The sequence below is a fragment of the Stomoxys calcitrans genome, chromosome 5 (genome assembly GCF_963082655.1).
Source record: "Stomoxys calcitrans chromosome 5, idStoCalc2.1, whole genome shotgun sequence".
NCBI lineage: Eukaryota > Metazoa > Arthropoda > Insecta > Diptera > Muscidae > Stomoxys > Stomoxys calcitrans.
Window position 1 is genome coordinate 77,345,927 of NC_081556.1, and position 22,491 is coordinate 77,368,417.

At 38.3% G+C, this 22,491-nt stretch overlaps 2 protein-coding genes across 2 annotated transcripts in view; both read right to left on the reverse strand.

Moving 5' to 3' along the window:
- Window positions 1-5,091, reverse strand: part of LOC106096031 (carnitine O-palmitoyltransferase 1, liver isoform) — a 75,004-nt gene extending 69,913 nt beyond the window's left edge. Inside the window, exon 1 of the mRNA XM_013263547.2 lies at window positions 4,903-5,091. The gene's annotated coding sequence lies outside the window, so the exon portion shown is untranslated. The remainder of the gene's footprint in view (window positions 1-4,902) is intronic.
- An 8,390-nt stretch (window positions 5,092-13,481) lies between these two features.
- On the reverse strand, window positions 13,482-21,971 carry LOC106096032 (translin). Its single transcript, XM_013263549.2, has 5 exons — window positions 21,837-21,971; window positions 21,682-21,769; window positions 21,536-21,632; window positions 21,343-21,458; window positions 13,482-13,930 (listed from the first exon to the last, which is right to left on the reverse strand). Exons 1-5 carry the CDS (start codon window positions 21,906-21,908, stop codon window positions 13,605-13,607), a joined length of 699 nt encoding a protein of 232 aa, XP_013119003.1. The 5' UTR covers window positions 21,909-21,971; the 3' UTR covers window positions 13,482-13,604.
- Between the last annotated feature and the right edge of the window lie 520 nt (window positions 21,972-22,491).

A 22,491-nucleotide genomic window follows, 5' to 3' on the forward strand; every position in this document is an offset into this window, starting at 1 on the left:
AGAGGCTTGGTGTGAATGATCCGAAGACTCTCGCTGATAGGAAGAGAGATTCCCTAAATTGGGCTCGGGAATTCGCTGCACATGCTACCCCAAAGACTACACGTCTAGATTCGGAAACTGCACCGCAGTCAGCCACAAGGCTGCGGTCATCTGGAGGGCATCCCATGCCTAAAAGAACTAGGGCGAACGACAGTGAGATGGGTTCAAGAACCTTTGCTAATGTCGCTAAGGACAGTTTGGTGATGGCAGTTGTCGACAAGGGAGAAGAACAGGGCTGCATACCTAGGAATAATTGGAGTGGGATAGTCAATAGACTGTCATCAATATACTCTGATGCCCTTGCGGAATTTCCTGGGTCTCCATCCAGTTTGTGACTATTAACGCTCAATTGAAATGTATCGTTGTGCGCTAAAAAAGATTGGTGAGATCTGGACAGGTGCAGCACTAGATTTAGTCACACACGCTTGGATGCCAAGGATTCCCTCAGATCCAGAAGCAATACTTGGAAGATTAAAAGAATGTAATCCCAATCTTTCAACCACCGAACGACCGGAAGATTGCTAGATTGGATGAGGCTGATGGTGACCGGAGACATGCAGTATTCGTACTAAACTCCGGCTGTCTCGCAGACCTCAACAACTCTGAAGGGGTTGTATCCTACTGATTCAACAAGTTGAAACTAAAGGTCTATAGAAGCGGTGGGGTTGGGGAATCAGGAGCCGACTCAACAGTTGTTGCTGAACTCTTGCCTGAGAAACTATCGACTACATCGCTAAAGTCTGGCGGATTGCAGGAGACTGAAAATCCCCCTGCCACAATCGGGACAGGAGAGGATGGCATTGAAACGGCACTCGACAAGCCCTGTGTGGGTGGGTCACAAAGTTGGACTGGGCTCAAAGTGCGCGCCAAAGGGTTAGCACGGAACTCAAAAAGTACTTCGACAGCAGCAGTTAGTGAAGAATCTAAGGAGAAATCGTCCACACCGCAAGTGCCCAGTGTCCTGAGGAAGAGTGGTTCCACAGCTTTCTCACCTGCCCCTGGATGCGGTAAGAAGTTTCGTCTCCTTTAAAACGCCAGGCCCTGCTGATGTATCACCGGTTGAATTACAAGCTGTGTCTGATAGACTTAGGGAGATATACTTTGCTTGTATCAGAATGTCATATATACCTGCGGGATGGTGTAACATACGACATTTACAGTAGGTTGATTTTATTCTAAATTGAAACTCAACGGCTATCTAAGGCATGAATGATGAGTACCATCAATTGACTAATCGGCTAGATTGACTAACCGACTCAACTGACTAATCAACACAGTGACATATGCGTATTTCACGATCTGGTACACGAAATATAAGACCAAGTTTTAACCTTTGCCACAGCTTACGAGTGACTTTTATATTCCAAGTAATTTCCTTTTCCATCAGTCAACGGAACAAATAAGACATTCGTGAGAAGAGGAAAAGGTGCTAAAAATAATTTAAAGATTTGGATCAGTATTCTTGTGCTAAGTTTTGAAAGAATTTCCAAAGTTTTTAAGTACATTGAGAAATATTGAGAAGTGACTTTCGAGAGAAGAAAATATCCAAACCGAAGGCGAGTCGAAATAATTATTGTAAGTGAACGCAAGGCGTTCACCAAGTTCAAGCCCACGTGCCTTGAAATAAAGGTAAAATAAATAATTATGACTCTTAATAGTGGGAAATTGAAGTGATTTCTATTTTATTGCATAGGTAGACATAACCTTTACTTTACTTCACACACGTGGGGTGACCCCTGAATATAAAGTTAAACGCTATCACATGAATGTACCCACCTTCGGATTTAAGGTTATATTTGCACCCAAACGAGCCCTTATATACAGCCAACTGGCCAACTGCAGGACAAAAGATTAAGAGTGCTTCATAAAACACAGGCTACAATAGTCAACGACTATCATCAGGAATTTTCATTTCTCCCCGATTTTTATAGTCGACTATATTTTGGTGTCGGCTTCTATAAATTCAGATCAAGACCTGATAAAACAAGGAGAAATTTTTATTCAGCAAGAATTACCATTGAAGACGACTACAAATTTGCGAAATTTTTACCCAGCAGGTGCCCCAATTTGCAGAAGATGGTTCATTAATTATCCCCGAGGAAAAAAATCAAATTATATTAAGTATTTAACCATATAATTAGCATGTAAGTAACTTCACTGATCATTAGCCTATAATTTTGCGCCCTAATGTACTTACGATTGATCTTATGGTAGGGCTAATGATCATTGAAGAACGCAATCAATACCATTCCATAAAATTTCATAATTATCATCATTTCTGCTGAAGGCCTTCAATTATCTTCAACGGTGCGGGTGAGTAAAAAGTAATCAATGAATGGCAACTAATATACAAAATTACAAAAACAAATTTTATGAATGGTAGAGTAATAAGAACAAACCCGGAATTAAATGAACATTATGAATTGTCGCGTAAAACGTAGTAGGCAAAAAGATGTGTTGTTTAAAGTCTTGTAGTTGTTGTTTTTTTTTTCTCTTCATATCCAAGACTTGAGCTAATCGATATAAAATAGTGATAAACGGGAATGGATCCCAACATAAGAATTACAATTTTTTTAAAATAATTTAAGAAAAATATTTATACACATCTTTTCTTACGACTATATTTTACCCCGTTTAATTCTATACTTAAGATTAAAGTTCTACATCTCGTTTCTATATTTAACATTTATTTCTCTAAGTCAATTCCACATTTTTTTAAATGTCCCTATTAATTTCTTAGTAGTTCTATGAGCTTTTATTATCAATCCAATTATTACTCCTCAAGTATATTTTCGATATGTCTTGAATAAAATTAGTTCATTATGAATTGCTTATTCGAAATTTAAGTGTCTACATACCATAATGGGGTAATGTTTCATTAGGATGGGGCCTTTAAGGGATCCTGGTAAATATATCGCGCAACAGGATATACATAGGTAGGGAAGGGTATAGAATGCGCTCATATCTCAGACCATCTTGAGATTAAAGAATTGAAGATTTCTCCGTTAAATGGCTACTATGGGGTCTTAATTTTTTTATATTTTTTTTTTAGTCATTCTTTTATACATGTTCCATATACACTGATAAACAAGGGAGTCTAGAATAAAATTTTATGTTAATGGATTGAGTAGAAAAGGACGATAGCAGCATGCATATAGTAAAATATAGTAAAATATAGCAAATCCACTGAAACAGCCCTTCACGACCTAGTCGGCTACATAGAGGGTTCTCTCGCTGTCAAGAAATATACAATGGTAGCATTTCTTGACATTGAAGGTGCTTTCAATAATGTAAAACCAACGTCAATCATGAAGGAGTTGGAGTTTCTTGGCATCAACTCTACCATAAGAAAGTTTATTAATAACTTACTTACTAAAAGATGCATTACGGCAGGCTTGGGATCTGTGGATCTTAAGATATCCTAGGGAATTGTAAAGCGGACTAGGATCTACCCTACACATTCCAGAGATATTGGAATCTGTGGCTATGCCTCTAGTGACATGTAAGCTAAGTTTTCAGGATCAAAATGATAGATGGTCACAAAGAAGGGGCCGTGAGCATTCCAAAACTATGTGGCCTCATCTAGACTTGAAGAGGTCTACTGCTTTGCTGTAATTGGCTAGAACAGACGTCTCATTCATTGTGTCTGTCATGACAGGTCGATGTCTAATCGGAAAACATGCTGACAGACTGAAGGTTGCCAGACACGACTTACAGAAGCTGTGGGGACATCGAGGAAGAATAGACTATAGAACACCTTCTGTGTGTGTTTTCCGCACTAGCAGTTAGAAGGAGTTCCACTTTAGGTTCTCCTTTTTTTTTTGAGAACCTGTCTGATTTAGCGGATGTTACTAGGCTTTTTAAAGTGACCTGGATGGTTCAACGGTGGGAACTAGAAGGCATCTTCCTTCTGTTCCTGTGGTATCACAAAGGACGAAAACCTCTAAGTGAGTCTGATGGCAGACTGACACTTAAACCTAACCTAACCTTCCGATGTGTTGCAAACGGAAGGTGGTGGATATAAAAACATCTATCAAGGGTTTTAATTCAATAAATGTACTTTTCGGAAAAGAATTGCCTTTGTAGTCAGAGCCGAGGAAAAATTGCTCAACTCCGCAGCCCCGCTTAAACTTGAATCAGACAGTACTCATTGATACGTGGGAAGTTTGTCAACTGTTCCTTAATGCAATGTCTGTGGGAAAATTTGCATTTGAAATTTTGTATTACAAAGTACAACTCCGTGTTGACAGGCTTATACAAAATACACTTGTATATACACTTGTTGCGAAAAGCAGTAAGTAAAGGTTAAAGTTATTATTATTGCGATTAATTACAAATACCCCACTCTTTACATAGTTTCAAAATATTCCCGCCTTTTTTGCAGTCAAACAAATAATCCGACCTGCACTCGATAACTTTAAGCTTCCACTTGGCCCTAAACCGAGCCCATTAATGAATTAACGAAAGAAGTTTGTGCCATGTACTACCTACATTGATTTGGTGTCATCGAACGAAGAAAGGTAATCCCCAACAAATGTGGAATAATATAGAGATTACACGAGACGGAACCTCAATAAAAGAACACCACGAAAAGGGATGAAACAAAAACAAAATGCCCTTGCAATGTAGTGAGTGTGCGTATGTATAATAATCCCACCGACACTACATACCTATGTACAGACATAAATGTGCCGCATGCCCCAAACAGTCAGGCGCATTGCATGTTGTTTCGTCTTGATGGCTATGTATTGTATATGACATGACAATTTAAATAAAAAAGAAAAACGGAAACAAGCCTCACTTATAAAACAAAAAATGCCTTGGTACCTAGGTATATAATGAATATTTTCATTACGTACTTACCTTTTCATTCGGTTATTAACAAACACTTGTTGTCTTATTGTATACAGTAAATAAGTTAAACTTAAAAAAAAAATATGGTATGGCATGTACATAGGTACATAAAACAAAAAACCTTTGACAATGGTATAACACGACAACACTGTTGACTGGTGTTGCTTTTATTTCATTAATGTAATACACTTTTATTCATTTGATTTGTATTTTCTTTTTGTAGGCGTTTTAACGCTTTTGTTAATTATCAACTTTGGTTTTTTTATTCAATAAATATATTAAAATATCGGCAACAAGAACAACTACACGTATAAAAGAAGAAGAACGATCGACCACAACAATAACAACCAACCGCACGCTGCAAAGACGAAACAGGGAATGAGAACAGGAAAAATTCCTGTATATGTTTCGTAAAAGGGAGGGGGTACATTACAACAAATTCAACCACCCAATTCATGAACCACGCAGTATACTGCCTTATCTGGCATCCAAAAGAGAAGAGAGCAAGAGAGAGCATTTTTAATATTGAACTCTTTGAAAAATACACAACCAAACTCTCATTGTAATCTATCAAGTCAGAATTCTCTTAATTCACATGAAAGTGTTGCTAATTATGAACAAGAAAAATAAAAAAAATGAAATATGTTGTTACAAAAACCTATTAACCCCTATCACATGATTTCCTTGTAGGTACGATTCAATCTTTAACGGAAACGTGGTAAGTTGTAATTTTTATACCCACCACCGTAGGATAAGGGGTATATTCATTTAGTCATTCCGTTTGCAACACATCGCAATGTCAATTTCCGACCCTACAAAGTATACATATATTTCGGATCGTCGTAAAATTCTAATACGATCTAATGATGTTCGTGTGTCTGTCCGTCCGTCTGTTGTAATCACTCTACAGCCTTCAAAAATTGGGATATTGAACTGAAATTTGGCACAGATACGTTTTGATGCACGCTGCTTAAGTTCTTGAATGAGACCCTTGAAGGGTCTAATGCCCATAAATGCTTATTTTTTTCTCCGATTTCGCTGAAATTTGAAACAGTGAGTAACTTAAGGCTTCCCGACATCTGACCCAAATATCGTTCAGATAGGACTATATTTAAATATAGCTGCCATATATACCGATCTGCCAATAAGGGGTCTGAAGCCCACAAAAGCTTTATTTATTACCCGATTTCGTTGAAATTTGAAACAGTGGGTTAGTTTAAGCCTCCCGAAATCTGACCTTAATATGGTTCAGATCGGACTATATTTAGATGCCATATGAACCGATCTCCCGATAAAGGGTCTGAAGCCCATAAAAGCTTAATTTTTGTACCGATTTCGCTGAAATTTGAAACAGTAAGTAGTTTTAGGCCACCCGCCATCTGACTCAAATATGGTAAAGATCGGACTGCTTTTATATATAGCTGTCATATAGACCGATATGCCGATTAAGGGTCTGGAGCTCATAAAAGCTTTACCGATTTTGTTGAAATTTGAAAGACAAAATTCAACAGTGACTTACATTTGTTAGACCTCTCAATGCCTTGCATAAGTTATCCAATTTTCACCGGATTGTGACGAAAGAGGGTTTTCATATTGGGTTGCCCAAAAAGTAATTGCGGATTTTTTAAAAGAAAGTAAATGCATTTTTAATAAAACTTAGAATGCACTTTAATCAAATATACTTTTTTTACACTTTTTTTCTAAAGCAAGCTAAAAGTAACAGCTGATAACTGACAGAAGAAAGAATGCAATTACAGAGTCACAAGCTGTGAAAAAATTTGTCAACGCCGACTATATGAAAATTCCGCAATTACTTTTTGGGCAACCCAATATATACCCGAGGTGGTGGGTATCCAAAGTTTAGCCCGGCCGAACTTAATGCCGTTTTACTTGTTTTATATCTCAAAAAATTCTAAAGTTTTTCTAAAAAGTTAGCAATAAGTGGTTATATAAATGTCCATAAATTAAAATCGTACTTGCATACCTATTTCTTTAGTTGTAAAAACCTTTGAAAACTAAGGCATTGAGATAAAATTTGGTACAACTCCGTCTTTTGTCCATAACCATATTCTATGTCATTCTTCTCGTGCCTAAAGTCAAAAAAATGAGTATTGTTTAACCAATTTGAAACAATGAGTTGTATTAAAATGCCCTCAACGTGCCGAATATTATAATGATGGGCACTATTAGGATAGACTATCATGATGACCAATCTCTTTATTTAATTTATATAGGTACCAAAATGAAAGAAAAACTTGTAACCATCCTCTTGGCCAATGGGTAGTAATATCGGTATAATATGGTCCAAAGCAGATCAAATTTGGACATAGCTGTCATGCACCCTTATATATTGATTTAACTTCTTAAGTTCGTAAAAGATGAATTTTATTATGCGATGTCATTGAAATGTTGATCAGTAAGCCGTATAAGACTTTCCAGATATATATATATATATCATATGATTCAAACCGGATATTGAAGGTGCCGTTGTATGAGCACCTCGATTACTTATGGTCCGAATGAAACAAAATTTGGCTTTAGCCGCCATATCGAACGACTAACGGATTGAAATTTCTGAGCTCAAAAAAACTGTTTTTTCGCTGGCAATTGGAAAAAAGGGTTCTACTGGACTTTTCAATGGTCAAACAGCCGGATTAGAACTCGTTGCCTGGGTCCTGAACTACCAGATGACAATACAGTTCCGTTAAACCAAGACTGTGCCGATGAAATCATTGCATCGCACTCGTCTCAGGTATGTGGTATCGATCCCATATCAATCCCATGACAGCCGGTTGTACGTACCAGATCAATCCGATGGAGTCCTTCATCAGCAAGGGCTGCCGCCTCAGTGTACAACAAACAATACATACCAACAGCGTGTACAATTTGACGTCAAAGTATTTTTCTATCTTAAAATCAACGATCCATTGACGTACGCATTCTGTTTGTTTTTGAGCAGTCCGCTTAAGTGGTATAGAAATGGAAAAAAATGTAAATAAAATTTATTAAAGAAATTTCATTTCTGTTCAGAATTGCACGCTTTTTTTAATTTTGTTTTTAATTTAATTTACTCACTTATTAGTCAAGTCGTTAGACCATATATGACTAAAACACTACAAAATTAACAATTCATTAAAGTTTTCTTAAAAATAAATCAGGAATTAAATACTACTCAAAAATAGTTAATCACATAAATTTAACTATTGGGTTGCCCAAAAAGTAATTGCGGATTTTTTAAAAGGAAGTAAATGCATTTTTAATAAAACTTAGAATGAACTTTATTCAAATATACTTTTTTTTACACTTTTCACTTTCTTTCGTAAGCAAGCTAAAAGTAACAGCTGATAACTGACAGAAAAAAGAATGCAATTACAGAGTCACAAGCTGTGAAAAAATTTGTCAACGCCGACTATATGAAAAATCCACAATTACTTTTTGGGGAACCCAATAATATTACCAAAAATAATTTATAGTACATATAATAAAAGTTACCATTAAAATTTCTCTTAAAAAATAAATAAGGAATTAAATACTACTCAAAAGCAGTTAATCTTCAATATTAAAAAACATTATCAATAATAATTAATAATAATAAAAATAATAAGAAGTTAACATTACTTCAACATTTAAAATTTATATAAAAAAATTTTTAAAAATAAACTTGAATTTACAAAAATTTTACAATAATAATTTATCAGTTTAACTCGCTTAACAAAAACTTGTTTAAGAGATGAAAAGAATTGTATGGAAGTCTTTTCATATATTTATAAATGTAATAAAAAAGATTATAAGATCCATCAAATTACTTCGCCGGACTAAAGAAGCTGTATAGCTCAGTACGAAATGTATATACGGGAAAGTTGAAATGTCTTAGGTTCAGAGGCAAAGAATTAAAAAGCCGAACCACTCTGACGTCAAAAGATCGTTCTAATGAAGGGGTAAATGTAGGTATTCTAAGCTGCGGGTTTCTCACAGATCTGCAAAAAGTGAACAGCTCATCTAAAAATTCAGGGTGCTGATTTTTGTATGTTTTGTAAAAAAAATAGCAAAGCACGAATACTTAGAAAATCATTAAAGGAGCAACCCAAAAAATCTAGAACAAACGGGGTAATATGTTGGCGAACACCTACATGAAACACAAATCTTACTGCTCTGTTAAACACGAGACGCAGCTTCCTTATAACTGACCCGACAGTACCACAATAAATCTCAGCACAATATAAAATTGAGGGCATTTACTAATGCCTTCCAAATTGGCAATGAAAGGCTATGCTCCATATTATAAAGCTTACGCAAAGTGTAATTAACTTTAGAAATAACACAATTGATATGTACGTCATACCGCAGGTCATGATCTGAGATCATTCCCAGACAATTGAGACTGTCCACGTACTCAAAAACAATATTATTTATGCAACCAACTACAGGCGAACTATTTCTTATTCCATAGCACATTGCTTTTGTCTTTCTGGTATTTACAGATAGATTGTTAACCCGCAACCACTCCATTAATATAGAGATACTGGAGTCAATAACTCCTTGCAAAACTTCTGGAAATTCAGAAGAACTTTTCAATAAAATTTGGACGTCATCAGCATAAGCAAATGGTAAACAGTTAGAACTTTCAATAGCAACAAACAAATCATTCATATGCATTATAAATAGTAACGGACCAAGGACTGAACCCTGCGGTACCCCACTTTTTACCGCCAACAAATTCGAAAATCTATTATTGGAACTCACATATTGAAACCTATCGGACAGATAAGATTTCAACAAAAAACACGCAGACTTAGAAAACCAAAGCAAGAGTGCAATTTGCTTACTAATATTCCATGGTCAAGTCTGTCAAAGGCCTTTTCTATATCAAGGGACAGCACAACACAGTTGTCATGACTACTGATAGTCCTTTTAATATTATCAGTTAAACCTATAAGGGCAGACGTCGTGGAGCGACCACTTCTAAACCCTGACTGGCAGTCATGTAATAATGATCCCTTTCAAAATATGCTCATTTATTTGAGTCTTCATAATATGTTCCATCATTTTCGATAATATGGGCATTATAGAAATGGGCCTGTAACTGTCAGTCGCACCATTCTTCCTTATGGGTATAACTTTCGCACGCTTTCACGCAGCTGGAAATATTGATGTTGTGAGTATGTTGTTAACAATGTGCAAGACAAAATCATTTATAAAAGGAAAAACAATCTTCAAGAAATTTAACTGTAATCCATCAGATCCAACAGCTTGCGATTTAATTAACGAAAACGCATCAATTAATTCAATTCTTGATACCGCGCGAAATGAAAAACGCTCATCAGTATTAGGAAGGGTAGGAAAAGTCTGGCTTCCCGATAACAGACATGACAAAAATGTCCTGTTCAAATCATCCACGCTCGCATCAACAACGTCTTTGTTTTTCCCAATCCCATACTTATCCAGAATCTGCCACATTTCCTTAGGAGTCTTGCCATCAAATAGTTTTGAATGCGCTTTTGACTTAGCCTTCCTAATAATACGCTTTGCTTTATTGCGGCATCTGCAATAAACTTTCCAGTTCACAGTAGTTGATAAGTCCGCCAAGCTATATCCCTTAGAGAAATATTATATCGGATTTCATGCCCTTCAAACCAAGCATCTTTTCTAGTATAGGAACACCTCTTTCTGCGAACAGGAAAGATCGAACGAATTTCAGCCAATTTATCATAAAGTTGTTCATCAACATCAGAAGTCCTGAATAGGTCGGAAAAATCACATGAAGACACATATTCTTCGACAACAGCAGCACTTAAAGCACAAAAATCAGTGTATTCATATATTTGAGCTACGTTCACACAATCAACATTTAACGAAATAAAAATAAAAGAGTGGTGAGAAATTGCGGGACATTGAAACTGACGAGAAAATCGAAGACTTTCAGGAGAAGACAATAAAAAATAATCAATAAGAGAAGTTGAATTATGGAAAACATCAAAATGAGTTGGAATTGAATTATGCACAATAGAAAGATTCAGATTGGCGCAAACATTTCTTAATAGCGCAGATTTTCTTATGTCGTACAAATTATTGTTAAAATCCCCCATTATAACTACATTTTCATATCTCACACACTCAATGTCAATTCAATAAAAATACATTCAACAGTACCATATAAGGTCCCTGTAAAAATCACTTTATGACAAATGCTCTTACATACATAAACAGCGACACCACCCCCTCTTCCATCAGGACGATCACTTCTATGACATTCATAACCAGGCATGTCGGCAACATTACATGACATATAAGGTTTAAGCCAAGTCTCACTGACACCAACGACAATCAAATAATTGCCCTCCAAAACATTTCGTATTTAATTAATTTTAGCAGAACTTCGATCAACTTTAAAAATCTGACAATTGAAATGGCCAATATTAAGATTCCTACCAAAATCGCTCAACTGTGATGACAAAAAACTATTATCACTAACTATATCACCTGAAAAGTAGTTCATTACATAGATATATAGGTACCAGAGAAAATTGAATATCTAAAAAAATATATATAAATAACTAAAATTTTTAAACTACTCCATTTTGACCTCCATCTAGCAATTTTCCGCATTCCTCCATGTCCATTAGTTTATATGATCCATCTAGCAAAATCATTTCTGCTTTTGGATTATCTGCATTGATAAGCTTAAACATCTTAATCTTTCCTTCCTTCCACTCGAAGCTTTTTACATAAAAATACAAGCTTCGAGGCCGCAGCATTCAAATGATCATTGAGAAAGACCCGACTGTTAGTATCGTCCCCAGTAACATCAGGAAGCAAAATTGAATTACCTTTGTGATAGTTTGCCATGAGTAAATCGCGAATATAAATTGAGTTAAATTTCACAAGTACAGACTTTCCCTTAAGGATGTAGCAGCAATGCTGTATATCTAAAGGACACAGCTGAACTCCACACAATGCTGCAATTTTCAATACAGGTTGCCCCAAGTCTTTAATTCGATCAGGCAAACCATTAATTACTATATTAGATCTATGTATTTAACCTTCTCTGCATTATATCAAATTTAATTTGTAAATCACGGGTCTCATTATTACGATTAGTCTCAAGATGTTTGATTATATCATAATTATTCTTGAGCTCATCCTCTAATTTACTAAGTTTCTTAATAAACTCATCACGAACCGCCTCAATAACTCCGCATATTTTAGCTTGAAAAGCATTTATGCAAACTTGCTCCTGCAATTCAACGCGAAACTTTTGCTGGTTTGCATCTAAAGAATTTCTCAATTCAGAGCAGCAGGTTTCCAGCTCACTACGCAAATCATTATTACCTACGTTGTGTTTATCAGTCACTCCAGCAGTTGTCGTACTGCTAAGATCATTGGCAACAACATCAACATCCAACAATTTAAGGCAGTTGGTGCACTTAAATGAGAAGTTTTTGTTCTTGAATAGGAAGGAGTGCTGTTCTCTTGTCACCTTAAGACATGCTATGTGGAAAAAATCCTTACAAACACTGCACCCAATACTATTTCCAGTAACATTCATGGTGCATTTAGGGCATTTATATGTTCTTCTCTTAGGCGCCATATTAACAGCAATACAAAACTCCCAGCTCTGTACAAATAAGACACCATATTATTATATAACGAGTTCAACTCACTCAAACCCAGTCAGTCAATAATGCACTGCTGTTACATAAACCGACGATTCCAACTTTTTACCACACAACAGTTAAACAGCAACAACAAATAGAATGCAAATAAACAACAGGCAAACGATCAGCAGGATACAATTCAATCAGCACAGGCAATAACTCGGAAATCCACCAAAATACAATCCAAATCCAATTTTAGACGAAGTTATTAAATTTTTACTACAATTTACTACTCGGTTTAATTTTAATTAAATTTTAAACAAATTTCTCCGGAGCAAAATATATTTTTACGTGCTTGTCATCTCAGGGTTGCCAAATTCATCAAAATTCCAAATTCCTTTTTTAAAATTAATTAGTAGCTAATTTTCAAAACAAAAATTTGCAACGATAGTTGTGGTGCAATCCATAATCAGCAATCCGGCACCAGTAGACTATGAGCACCACACGGGTTGGAACTCCCAGGTCCAATTTGTGTGGTGTTCATTGTCATTACAGGTTGCGGATAGTGGGATGCTCCATATACTGAATAACTGTAACTGCAGTCGGGGATTGGTATCGAGTGGATACCGCGGCGATCGGTCCTTTGAACCGGGACGAGCTTGCTCACCAACGCAACTTGTAGTTATTTTAATTTTTTTTTTTCGATATTTGTTCTTACAATTCTACAAAACATTATTTTTTACTTCATGGGCTCTGCTTAAATTTTACTGGCAACATTCACGAAATTTAGGTAATATGGTTGTTGTTGTTGTAGCAGTGTGTTTTACACCGAGGCGGCAGCCCTTGCCGATGAAGGACTTCATCGGGTCAATCCGGTACGTACAACCGGCTGCCATGGGATTTTGGTAATATGGTAAGTAATGCCCTGCTCCTACAGCCGTTCAACGTCATAAACTGGCATGTTAATTGCCATCAATCTTATAACGTTAGAAATGCATGCAATGGAAATGGTTGAAATTTATTTGCATATGTTAAAGGACAGTAGTAATTCGGGAAACAATTCATGTGGAAATAATGCTAAAACTATTGGTATGCTGTTAAGCGATATAAAATTTCTTAAGTGCTCGTTGGTAGTTCAGCCGCATTGGTAACCCCAGCATTTCGAAACCCACGTATAGTTATGTCGTATACAACTTCTTCAATTTTCTTAACGTCATATTTAAGAGCATCGAAACGTTTGCGAAGTCCATCATTTTTTAAGTTTAGTAAACGAAAGCCAGAATGTAAATCCGCCATAAAACGCGAGATATTCAGCGGCCGATCATAATCAGCCATGGTAACTGAATTGGTGGCAAATCGTGATAGCTCCGAAGCCATTTGCAAAATGCCCATAAGATAGTCTTCAATGTCCAAATGGAATCCCTCGGCTTGATTAGTTTTCACTGAAAAAAAATGCAATAACAATTAAAATTGGCATTAGTACATCCTATTCTAATTATTCAACCCTTTTTTCGGTGTTGTTCATACTTTTGGTACTTGAAGCGGAATTCAAATTTCATGGGTTAGAGTGTGTATTTAAAATCTTGAAATCGTCTTTGTTTTCCAAAGTCTAGACAGGATGTGTTGTGTTTGTGTTTTGTCCTTGTTGACTTTATTTGATATCAAAACGCCTGCTGTTGTTGTCTTATTAAAAGTGCCATTTGTGTGTGCGCGTACGCGTGATGGCCCTTTTTAACTTTTGCCTGAGACCTTTATGAGTAAAAAATCGTGATTCACATTTAAGCAGTTGCATTAAATTCAAGAAGAAGGACTTGGATGCACAACATTGGTTTTCTTTGAGTTCTGTAATTGTTTGAGGTTGATAGAAAAACAAGGGGTTTTTAGGTAAAAATTAAAGACATGTTGAGCATGTCTCAAAAGAGAAACAAAGAGAGAGTCTCAGTAAGGGGTCAGGTGGCACTGATACTCGTGCCTATGATACTCGAAATGACAAGACGAGTTATTGGAGCCTTCAAATAACCAATGATCATAATCAGCGTCTGTTCCCAGGTTAGGGGCGGCTAAAACCGAGAGTCCGATTTTGAAGCAAACGGTTCGCGATATCGAGGGTTACCCAAACGGTTGGGCCCACATAACCCAAGCGGTTGGGGCGCTGACCCAATAACCCGCACCCAGAAAACAAAACAAAAAATACTCTGAGCAACAAAGAAATAGTAACAAGCAAAAAAGGCAAGGCATTAGAGGCATTAGATACCTAAGATAAAAATTAGAGGTAAAAAGCATTTACTTTTGTGTTAATGAAGGGCCATGTATTTTTATACCCTCCACCATATGATGGGGGGTATACTAATTTCGTCATTCTGATTGTAACTACTCGAAATATTCGTCAGAGACCCCATAAAGCATATATATTCTTGATCGTCGTGAAATTTTATGTCGATCTAGCCATGTCCGTCCGTCCGTCTGTCTGTCGAAAGCACGCTAACTTCCGAAGGAGTAAAGCTAGCCGCTTGAAATTTTGCACAAATACTTCTTATTAGTGTAGGTCGGTTGGTATTGTAAATGGGTCATATCGGTCCATGTTTTGATATAGCTGCCATATAAACCGATCTTGGGTCTTGACTTCATAAATCGATCTCTCTATTTTACTTCTTGAGCCCACAAAGGGCGCAATTCTTATTCGAATTGGTTGACATTTTACACAGGTCTCCAACATATAATTTAATTGTGGTCCAAACCGGACCATATCTTGATATCGCTCTAATAGCAGAGCAAATCTTTTCTTATATCCTTTTTTTTTGCCTAAGAAGAAATGCCGGGAAAAGAACTCGACAAATGCGATCCATGGTGGAGGGTATATAAGATTCGGTCCGGCCGAACTTAGCACGCTTTTACTTGTTCATATAACGAACGTTGGAAAAATCATTCTTTACAGACTCACATTTGTGGTGGAAATTTAATAAATTTAAATCGACCAATTCGAGCTCCCTTCAACCAGACTTTCCCTACAAGTGACTGTTAATCTTGGTGTTTTTTTTATCAGTATTTGCATAAAATCAAAAGGAAATACTGGAATAATTTTTTACCACCAACACCACCAAATTAAAAAAAAAAAAACAAAACATCAGCTGAACTCCTCTATCGAACCTGCCATATTCTATACAACGATAACGAATCAACAGCTGGTGGTAAAAGAGTGTTATCGATAAATAAAAGTGGTTTTCGTGTTTTTTAACACTGAATTTGTTTAATAATATGCGAAAGCTAAAAAATGAGGTACTGAACAAAAGAAGCAACGTAAATGTGCGATTAGCCGAGTTTTCTATTTATATCAATTTAAAGCGCTACAACTGGGCTCAGGGGAAAATTTCTGCTGTCTCGGAAAAAGATGCCACCTTTTTAATGGACATTATTGGTGATACTATGTTTGATATTATTTCTAGAGATAGTTACAATAAGGATAATGATACTTATAAATCAGCCACTCAATAGCAATTCGAATCGTGCCACTTACTTTCATACAACGTCTCTAGCCTTCAAAAAGCACTTAATTATGGTAATTTCTTAACTTATATAAATAAATTTGAAATATTTTTTCTTTTTGAAACCCACGTAGAAGCAAGTAAAATGTCATATTTTTCAACATTTTTTAGAGATTATTACTTACATTGGATCGAGGCGACAAGAGTACATAGATCTGGTCGTGCAAGTGGTGGGTGCCTTTACGGTTTAAAAAAGGATGTTAAAAATTAAAATTAAAGCTAGAGTCCATTACGATTAATAATGTGACTGTTCTGTCTACCAACATCAATGGGTGTGTTTTCTATTTGGTTCCATCGTATTTGAATTGCACAAAATGGAAAACAGAAGCAGAATGTTTTGTAACATTTCTAAAGGAGCTCAATCCTGAAAATTTCGGCATAATGGGTGACCTTAACTCAAGAATAGGGGAAGGACAGTTGATAAAAAACGGATTTTTTGAAGATTTTGAATATATAAGTGGTTACCGTAGATCTAAAGATAAAATTATGAACACAAATGGCAGAAAGATGTTGCAAATTATTGAAGATATAGGTGGTATTGTTTTGAATGAGTAATGGGTACCTCTGTAATAGACTACTATATATGTTCCTTCAACTTTTTGAGATATGTTGCAAATTTGAGTGTGGATGTGAAAATTTTCTCCGACCATATGCCTTTAAGCTTGGAAATCAAGATACCTAATCGATGTCAGATAATTGATAACGATATAAAGAACATACAGAAACTACATTGGAAAGACAATTTTAAGTTTCAATACAGACATAACCTCTCAGCACTGTCCAACAATTCATATTTTTCTACGAATTTACCAGCATATACCATGATTGACTCAATCATATCTAACATACGACAATCGAACGTGGTTAGCAACAGTAAATCAGTTTTTGAGCCGAGACAGAAATGGTTCGATTGGGGTTGTTTTCGATTGCGGGCGAATATGATGAAAAATGTAAGGAAAGTTCTCACACTCATGCAAATCGAAAACGTTATTTTTTATCTAGGGCTAAATTTCGGTCTTTATGCTATAAAAAGAAACACGAGTATTATAAGAACAATCTAAAGAAACTGGACTCTATAAATTGCAGTAAAGAATGGTGGGCGCTGTCCAATTCGTTAAGAATCTCTCCTGGCTCCCATAGGGGAAACCTTAATGCAGAACAGTTCAGATGCCACTTTGAATAAATTTTACAAACAACTGATGAAGATCAGGATATAAGCTGGTGTATGCCATTTTTCATAGAACCCTTCCTGGACTCGCCTATAGAATTTGTCGAATTGCTCGATGTTATTAAAAAGTTGCAAACAAACAAGTCCCCAGGGCAAGATGGCATACCTTATGAAGGCCGATTGGACTGGCTTCAGAGAGTATACCAATCGCCGCTTCAGTGAACTGCCACCCCCCTCTGATGTGCTTGTGGCCGAGAGGAAATTCCGAGACATCATCAACGCAGCAGCCGCTCGCTTTATACCAGCCGGTCGAATACCCCAAGTGCGACCCAATTTCCCGGCGCAAGCAGTGGTACTCGTAGACGAGCGTGATGGGATTCGTGCTATGGACCCCGCTAACCCCAGAATCAGCGAGCTGAATCTGGAAATAAACATGGTAGTCAACGAACATAAGCGGAATTTGTGGCTGGAACACTTGGAGCAATGTAACTTAGGCACCGGTGCAGGCAAACTGTTGGCCACTGTTAAGTCTCTCTCGAACCCCGGTAGACAGGACGACAGGACCTCAGTCACTTTTGGCGAGATAACCGTGACTGATGCGAAGAGATGCGCCAGGTTGTTCAACCGTCAATTTATTGTGCATCCCGAGAGAGACAGGGCAAGAAGGAGAGCCATTCGCCGTATTTGTGGTCTCCGAGTCGATGAACAGCCACCACAATTTACCGTGGGTGAAGTTACGAATGTCATCCGTGGCGCCAAATCTTCCAAGGCGTTGGGCCCCGACAGAATCTCTACATTGATGCTGAAGAATCTGGATTTACCTGGAGTTGAGTACCTTACCACTGTTCTCAACCTGTCATTGAATACTCTTATAGTTCCCGATGTCTGGAAAATGGGCAGAGTGATCCCGCTACTGAAGCCTGGAAAAGACACGAGTTTGGGGGAGTCGTACAGACCGATCTCCCTTCTCTCGCCAGTGGCAAAGACGCTTGAGGCATTACTCTTCCCGAGCCTCGTAGGAGAATTTCCAATCGCCGAGCATCAACATGGATTTCGGAGACTGCACAGCACAACAACAGCTTTGCATGCCATCACCACACACATTTGCCGTGGCTTCAATCAACCCAGGCCATGTGATAGGACGGTCCTCGTGGCACTGGACATATCGAAGGCATTCGACACGGTCAGCCATGCCAAATTATTTGAGGTCATCGCCAACACGTCCCTCCAGCCAAGCCTGAAACGATGGGTCGCGAATTATCTGTGTGGCCGCCAGTCATTTGTGGAATTTAGGGATAAGAAGTCGAAACACCGTAGAGTGAAACAGGGAGTTCCCCAAGGTGGGGTGATATCTCCGGCTCTGTTTAACCTCTGCCTATCCTCCATCCCACCCCCTCCAGACGGCATAGAGATCGTATCATATGTGGACGATTGTACGATCATGGCATCAGGCCCCCCACCCATTGATGACATCTGCGATAGGTTGAACGTCTACCTCAACGAGCTTGCCTCATATTTCGCTGCAAGAAATCTGAAGATATCCGCCACCAAATCTTCAGCCACACTGTTCACTACAAATACGCGTGAGGTGAATACTGAGCTGACTGTGATGGTCGATGGAGAAATGATTCCGACCATCAAGTGTCCCAAAATACTTGGCGTCACATTTGACAGCTCCTACACTTTCTCCCCACATGCCACAGCAATCTGCAATAAAGTCAAAAGTAGAAACAAGGTCCTCAAGTCACTCGCTGGCAGCACTTGGGGTGCAGACAAAGAAACCTTGTTGACCACGTACAAAGCAATTGGCCGGTCTGTGGTAAGTTATGTAGCGCCATTGTGGTCACGTCAACTTTGTAACACGCAGTGGAATAATATTCAGATCTGTCAGAATGCCGCCGTCCGAACTGCGACGGGTTATCTCCTCAGTTCTCATGTGGACCACCTCCATCAGGAGACAAAGATCCTACCAGTGCGAAGACATAACTACATGCTGTCTAAGCAATACCTTTTGGGCTGTTATCGCAGAAACCATCCAAATCATCATCTTGTGGATAGATACCCACCGCCCAGAAGCCTTAAGGTAGATCTACACGATCTAGAGCGTGAGGTTCAGCGCTACAAGAGAGAACCTCTCGATCAAGCGGGTCTGAACAACATTCATGCAGACACGGTAGCAGGCGCGGTAATTGGCTACCGAGTGAATGTAGTCCTTGGAGAACGACCGCCACACACTGCACCCGAAGAAATCGACCTCCCCCGGCAAACCAGAGTAGTTCTGGCTCAATTACATTTCGGCAGATGCAGCCGCCTCAATTCCCACAGAGCTAGGATTGATGCCGACGTGCAAGATGTATGTCCCGATTGTAACCAGGGACCGCACGACCGCACCTGTTCAACTGCCCGGCCAGACCCACTCGACTCAGACCCAGATCCCTGTGGACGCACCCCATCTTAGTCGCGGAGTTCCTGGGTCTTAATACTCAACAGAATCAAGCAGACGAAAGATAGAACACAATAAACTACTACAACAACAACATCGCTATGCCAAACATAGATGTAAAATAAGTTATATAAAAATTATAAAGGAATTAATATAAGCAATATGTAAATTCATCTATCAATAAAATAAAATAAAAAAAATAAAAACCAGACTTTCCCTTATAACGAGTGTTTATACCACCAAATGTGTCTAAATTTTATAGTTGTTGTTGTAGCCCCATTTGCATGTGGAGGTCTCGTCAAGCTCTTATAGGCGAGGAAGCTCGTTCCGATCTATACGACCGATCGCGACGGCAATATCTCGCCTTGTCGTATCAAGCATCATAGGCACTCAGTATTTAACCAAGAGCCGGGGCCACCCGGCCTCTCACTGAGACTCTCCACTCGATAACACTGATTGTCTGCGACTGCAGTTGCAGCAACTCCGTACGAAGCATTCCACTATCCGCACCCTATGAACGCCCCGCCCCGTGCCAGGCCAAATTTTACAGTTGTCGTTGTCGTAGACACAATTTCATATGGAGGTGGCGATCCCCGTCAAGCTCCTGTAAGTGAGCAAACTCCTACCGCTACAAAGGGCCGATTGCCGCAGGAACAGGGTGGCCATGTGTTATTTAAAGGAGCCTATAACTCGCCTTGTCATATCGAGCATCATAGGCACTCGTTATTTGTGCAAGAGCCTGTGCTCTGCTCGATACCGTTGATTGTCCGCGATTGCCGTTGTTGTGTGTTATACACTGAGACGAGAGTCCTTGCCGATGAAGAACTCCATTGGGTTAATCCACTACGTACAACCGGCTACCATGGGTTTGTGTTGTTGTTGTAGCAGTGTGTTGCACATTGAGACGGCAGCCCTTGCCGATGAAGGATTCCATCGGGTCAATCCGGTACGTACAACCGGCTGCCATGAGATTGTTGTAGCCACATTTTCACATGGAGGTGGCGATCCTCGTCAGGCTCCTGTGTGAGCAAGCTCGTTCCGGCCCAAAGAACCGATCGCAGCGGGAACGAGGTGGTAATTGGTTATTTTAAGGCGCCAATAGCTCGTCTTGTCATATCGAGCATCATAGGCACTCAGTATTTGTGCAAGAGCCGGTGCCGCCCGGCCTCTCACTGAGACTCTTTGATCAATACCGCTGATTGTCCACGAATGCCTTTGCGGCTACTCCGTATGGAGCAATCCACTATCCGCAAACTGTGGACGCTTCCAGTAGCTCACAGCTAAGCTTCTCGTGACAGCAATGAACATCACACAGATCGGACCTCAATGTACGATACGTTTTTATTCACTATCCTTCCCCGACTATTACTGGCCACATTTGTATTGTAACCGCTGATTTGCGCTAAGCAGCTATCCTGATCGAAGCCGTTTCGTAAACCCGACTAAAATCGGAATATTGAAAGTAACGTCCAGAAATTTTTGTGTAAACTAAAGGCAAAGTATGCTGTTGTTGTTATAGTATGTTGTATATAGAGGCGGCAACACTTGCCGATGAAGGACTCCATCGGGTGAATCCGGTATATACAACCGGCCGCCATGGGATTAAGGGCCATAGCTATATTTCACTTTTGGAAAATATGAACAATTGAACCACAAATAGATTAAAAAACCAAACCAAGTTTGGCCAGTATGATGACTTACATCCTAAGAGTTCAGCAACAGTCTCACGTGTCACCAGAAATCCAGCTTCTAAGTACACAACCATTGCAATAATGAATACCAAACGCTGCGTTATAAAGGTCCAGTGATCCGAATATCTACAAGTACATTAATTTAAACAATAAGTCAATAGGAGTTGCTTAAAATCCCACACACGAATGTGAGTGTGACTCACTTATAGTACTGTCCTATAGGTATTATTGCGGCCAACTTTTTATAGCTATCTGCACAAGCCGAGATCTGTTTCCGGGCACCCGCACATGCATAGTCAACTAAGAAGAATATATAAAAAAAAATCAATTTTATGTGCCAAACTCTTACTTTTTTCCAGGTCACAGTGAATGACTTGAAGTTGGATTGTGGCTTCTTTGGCTAGAGATTCAATTTCTCTGACGACTACGCGTATATTCTAAAAAGGAAATATTGAGATAAGAGTATATTTCACTCATTCACATTCTCTATGCTACAAAGGGTACCTCACGCATTTCTTGCTCATTATCAATATATTTTTGATAGTTTTCAAACAAACTTAAATTCACAAAATTCATGTCAGTATTTGGAATTTCTGCCCAAAGTAAAGTAAATTCTTTATTGAGTCTTCTTCTTACTTTGACATTAAATGCTTAACGAACGGTTAACAGCTAAACCTTAGAACTATCTATTGGGTTGCCCAAAAAGTAAATGCGGATTTTTCATATAGTCGGCGTTGACAAATTTTTTCACAGCTTGTGACTCTGTAATTGCATTCTTTCTTCTGTCAGTTATCAGCTGTTACTTTTAGCTTGCTTTAGAAAAAAAGTGTATTTGATTAAAGTTCATTCTAAGTTTTATTAAAAATGCATTTACTTTCTTTTAAAAATTCGCAATTACTTTTTGGGCAACCCAATATGTCTTGTTCTAACTTTCGATTATGTTGTATATAAGCTTCTTGCTATTTGAGAGAGCATACATGTATGAACATGCAATGAGATTGAGTGAGACAGGGCTTGCTCGCGGCCTTAACATTTTCATTCAGAGCTAAGTGTCAGTTAAAATAAATAATACAACTACAACTAGATAACACTTATAATAAATAACAACGAGTCTGTTAACACAGAGACTATGACGTATGTATACGATCCAGGATTCACT

Excerpts from the sequence above, each read along its gene's own strand:
- LOC106096032 (XM_013263549.2), bottom strand. The coding sequence starts at position 21,908 with ATGAATTTTGTGAATTTAAGTTTGTTTGAAAACTATCAAAAATATATT. Across the intron at positions 21,770-21,836 it reads ATGAGCAAGAAATGCGTGAG|AATATACGCGTAGTCGTCAG; the intron begins GTACCCTTTGTA and ends TTTCCTTTTTAG. Across the intron at positions 21,459-21,535 it reads CCTATAGGACAGTACTATAA|ATATTCGGATCACTGGACCT; the intron begins GTGAGTCACACT and ends ATGTACTTGTAG.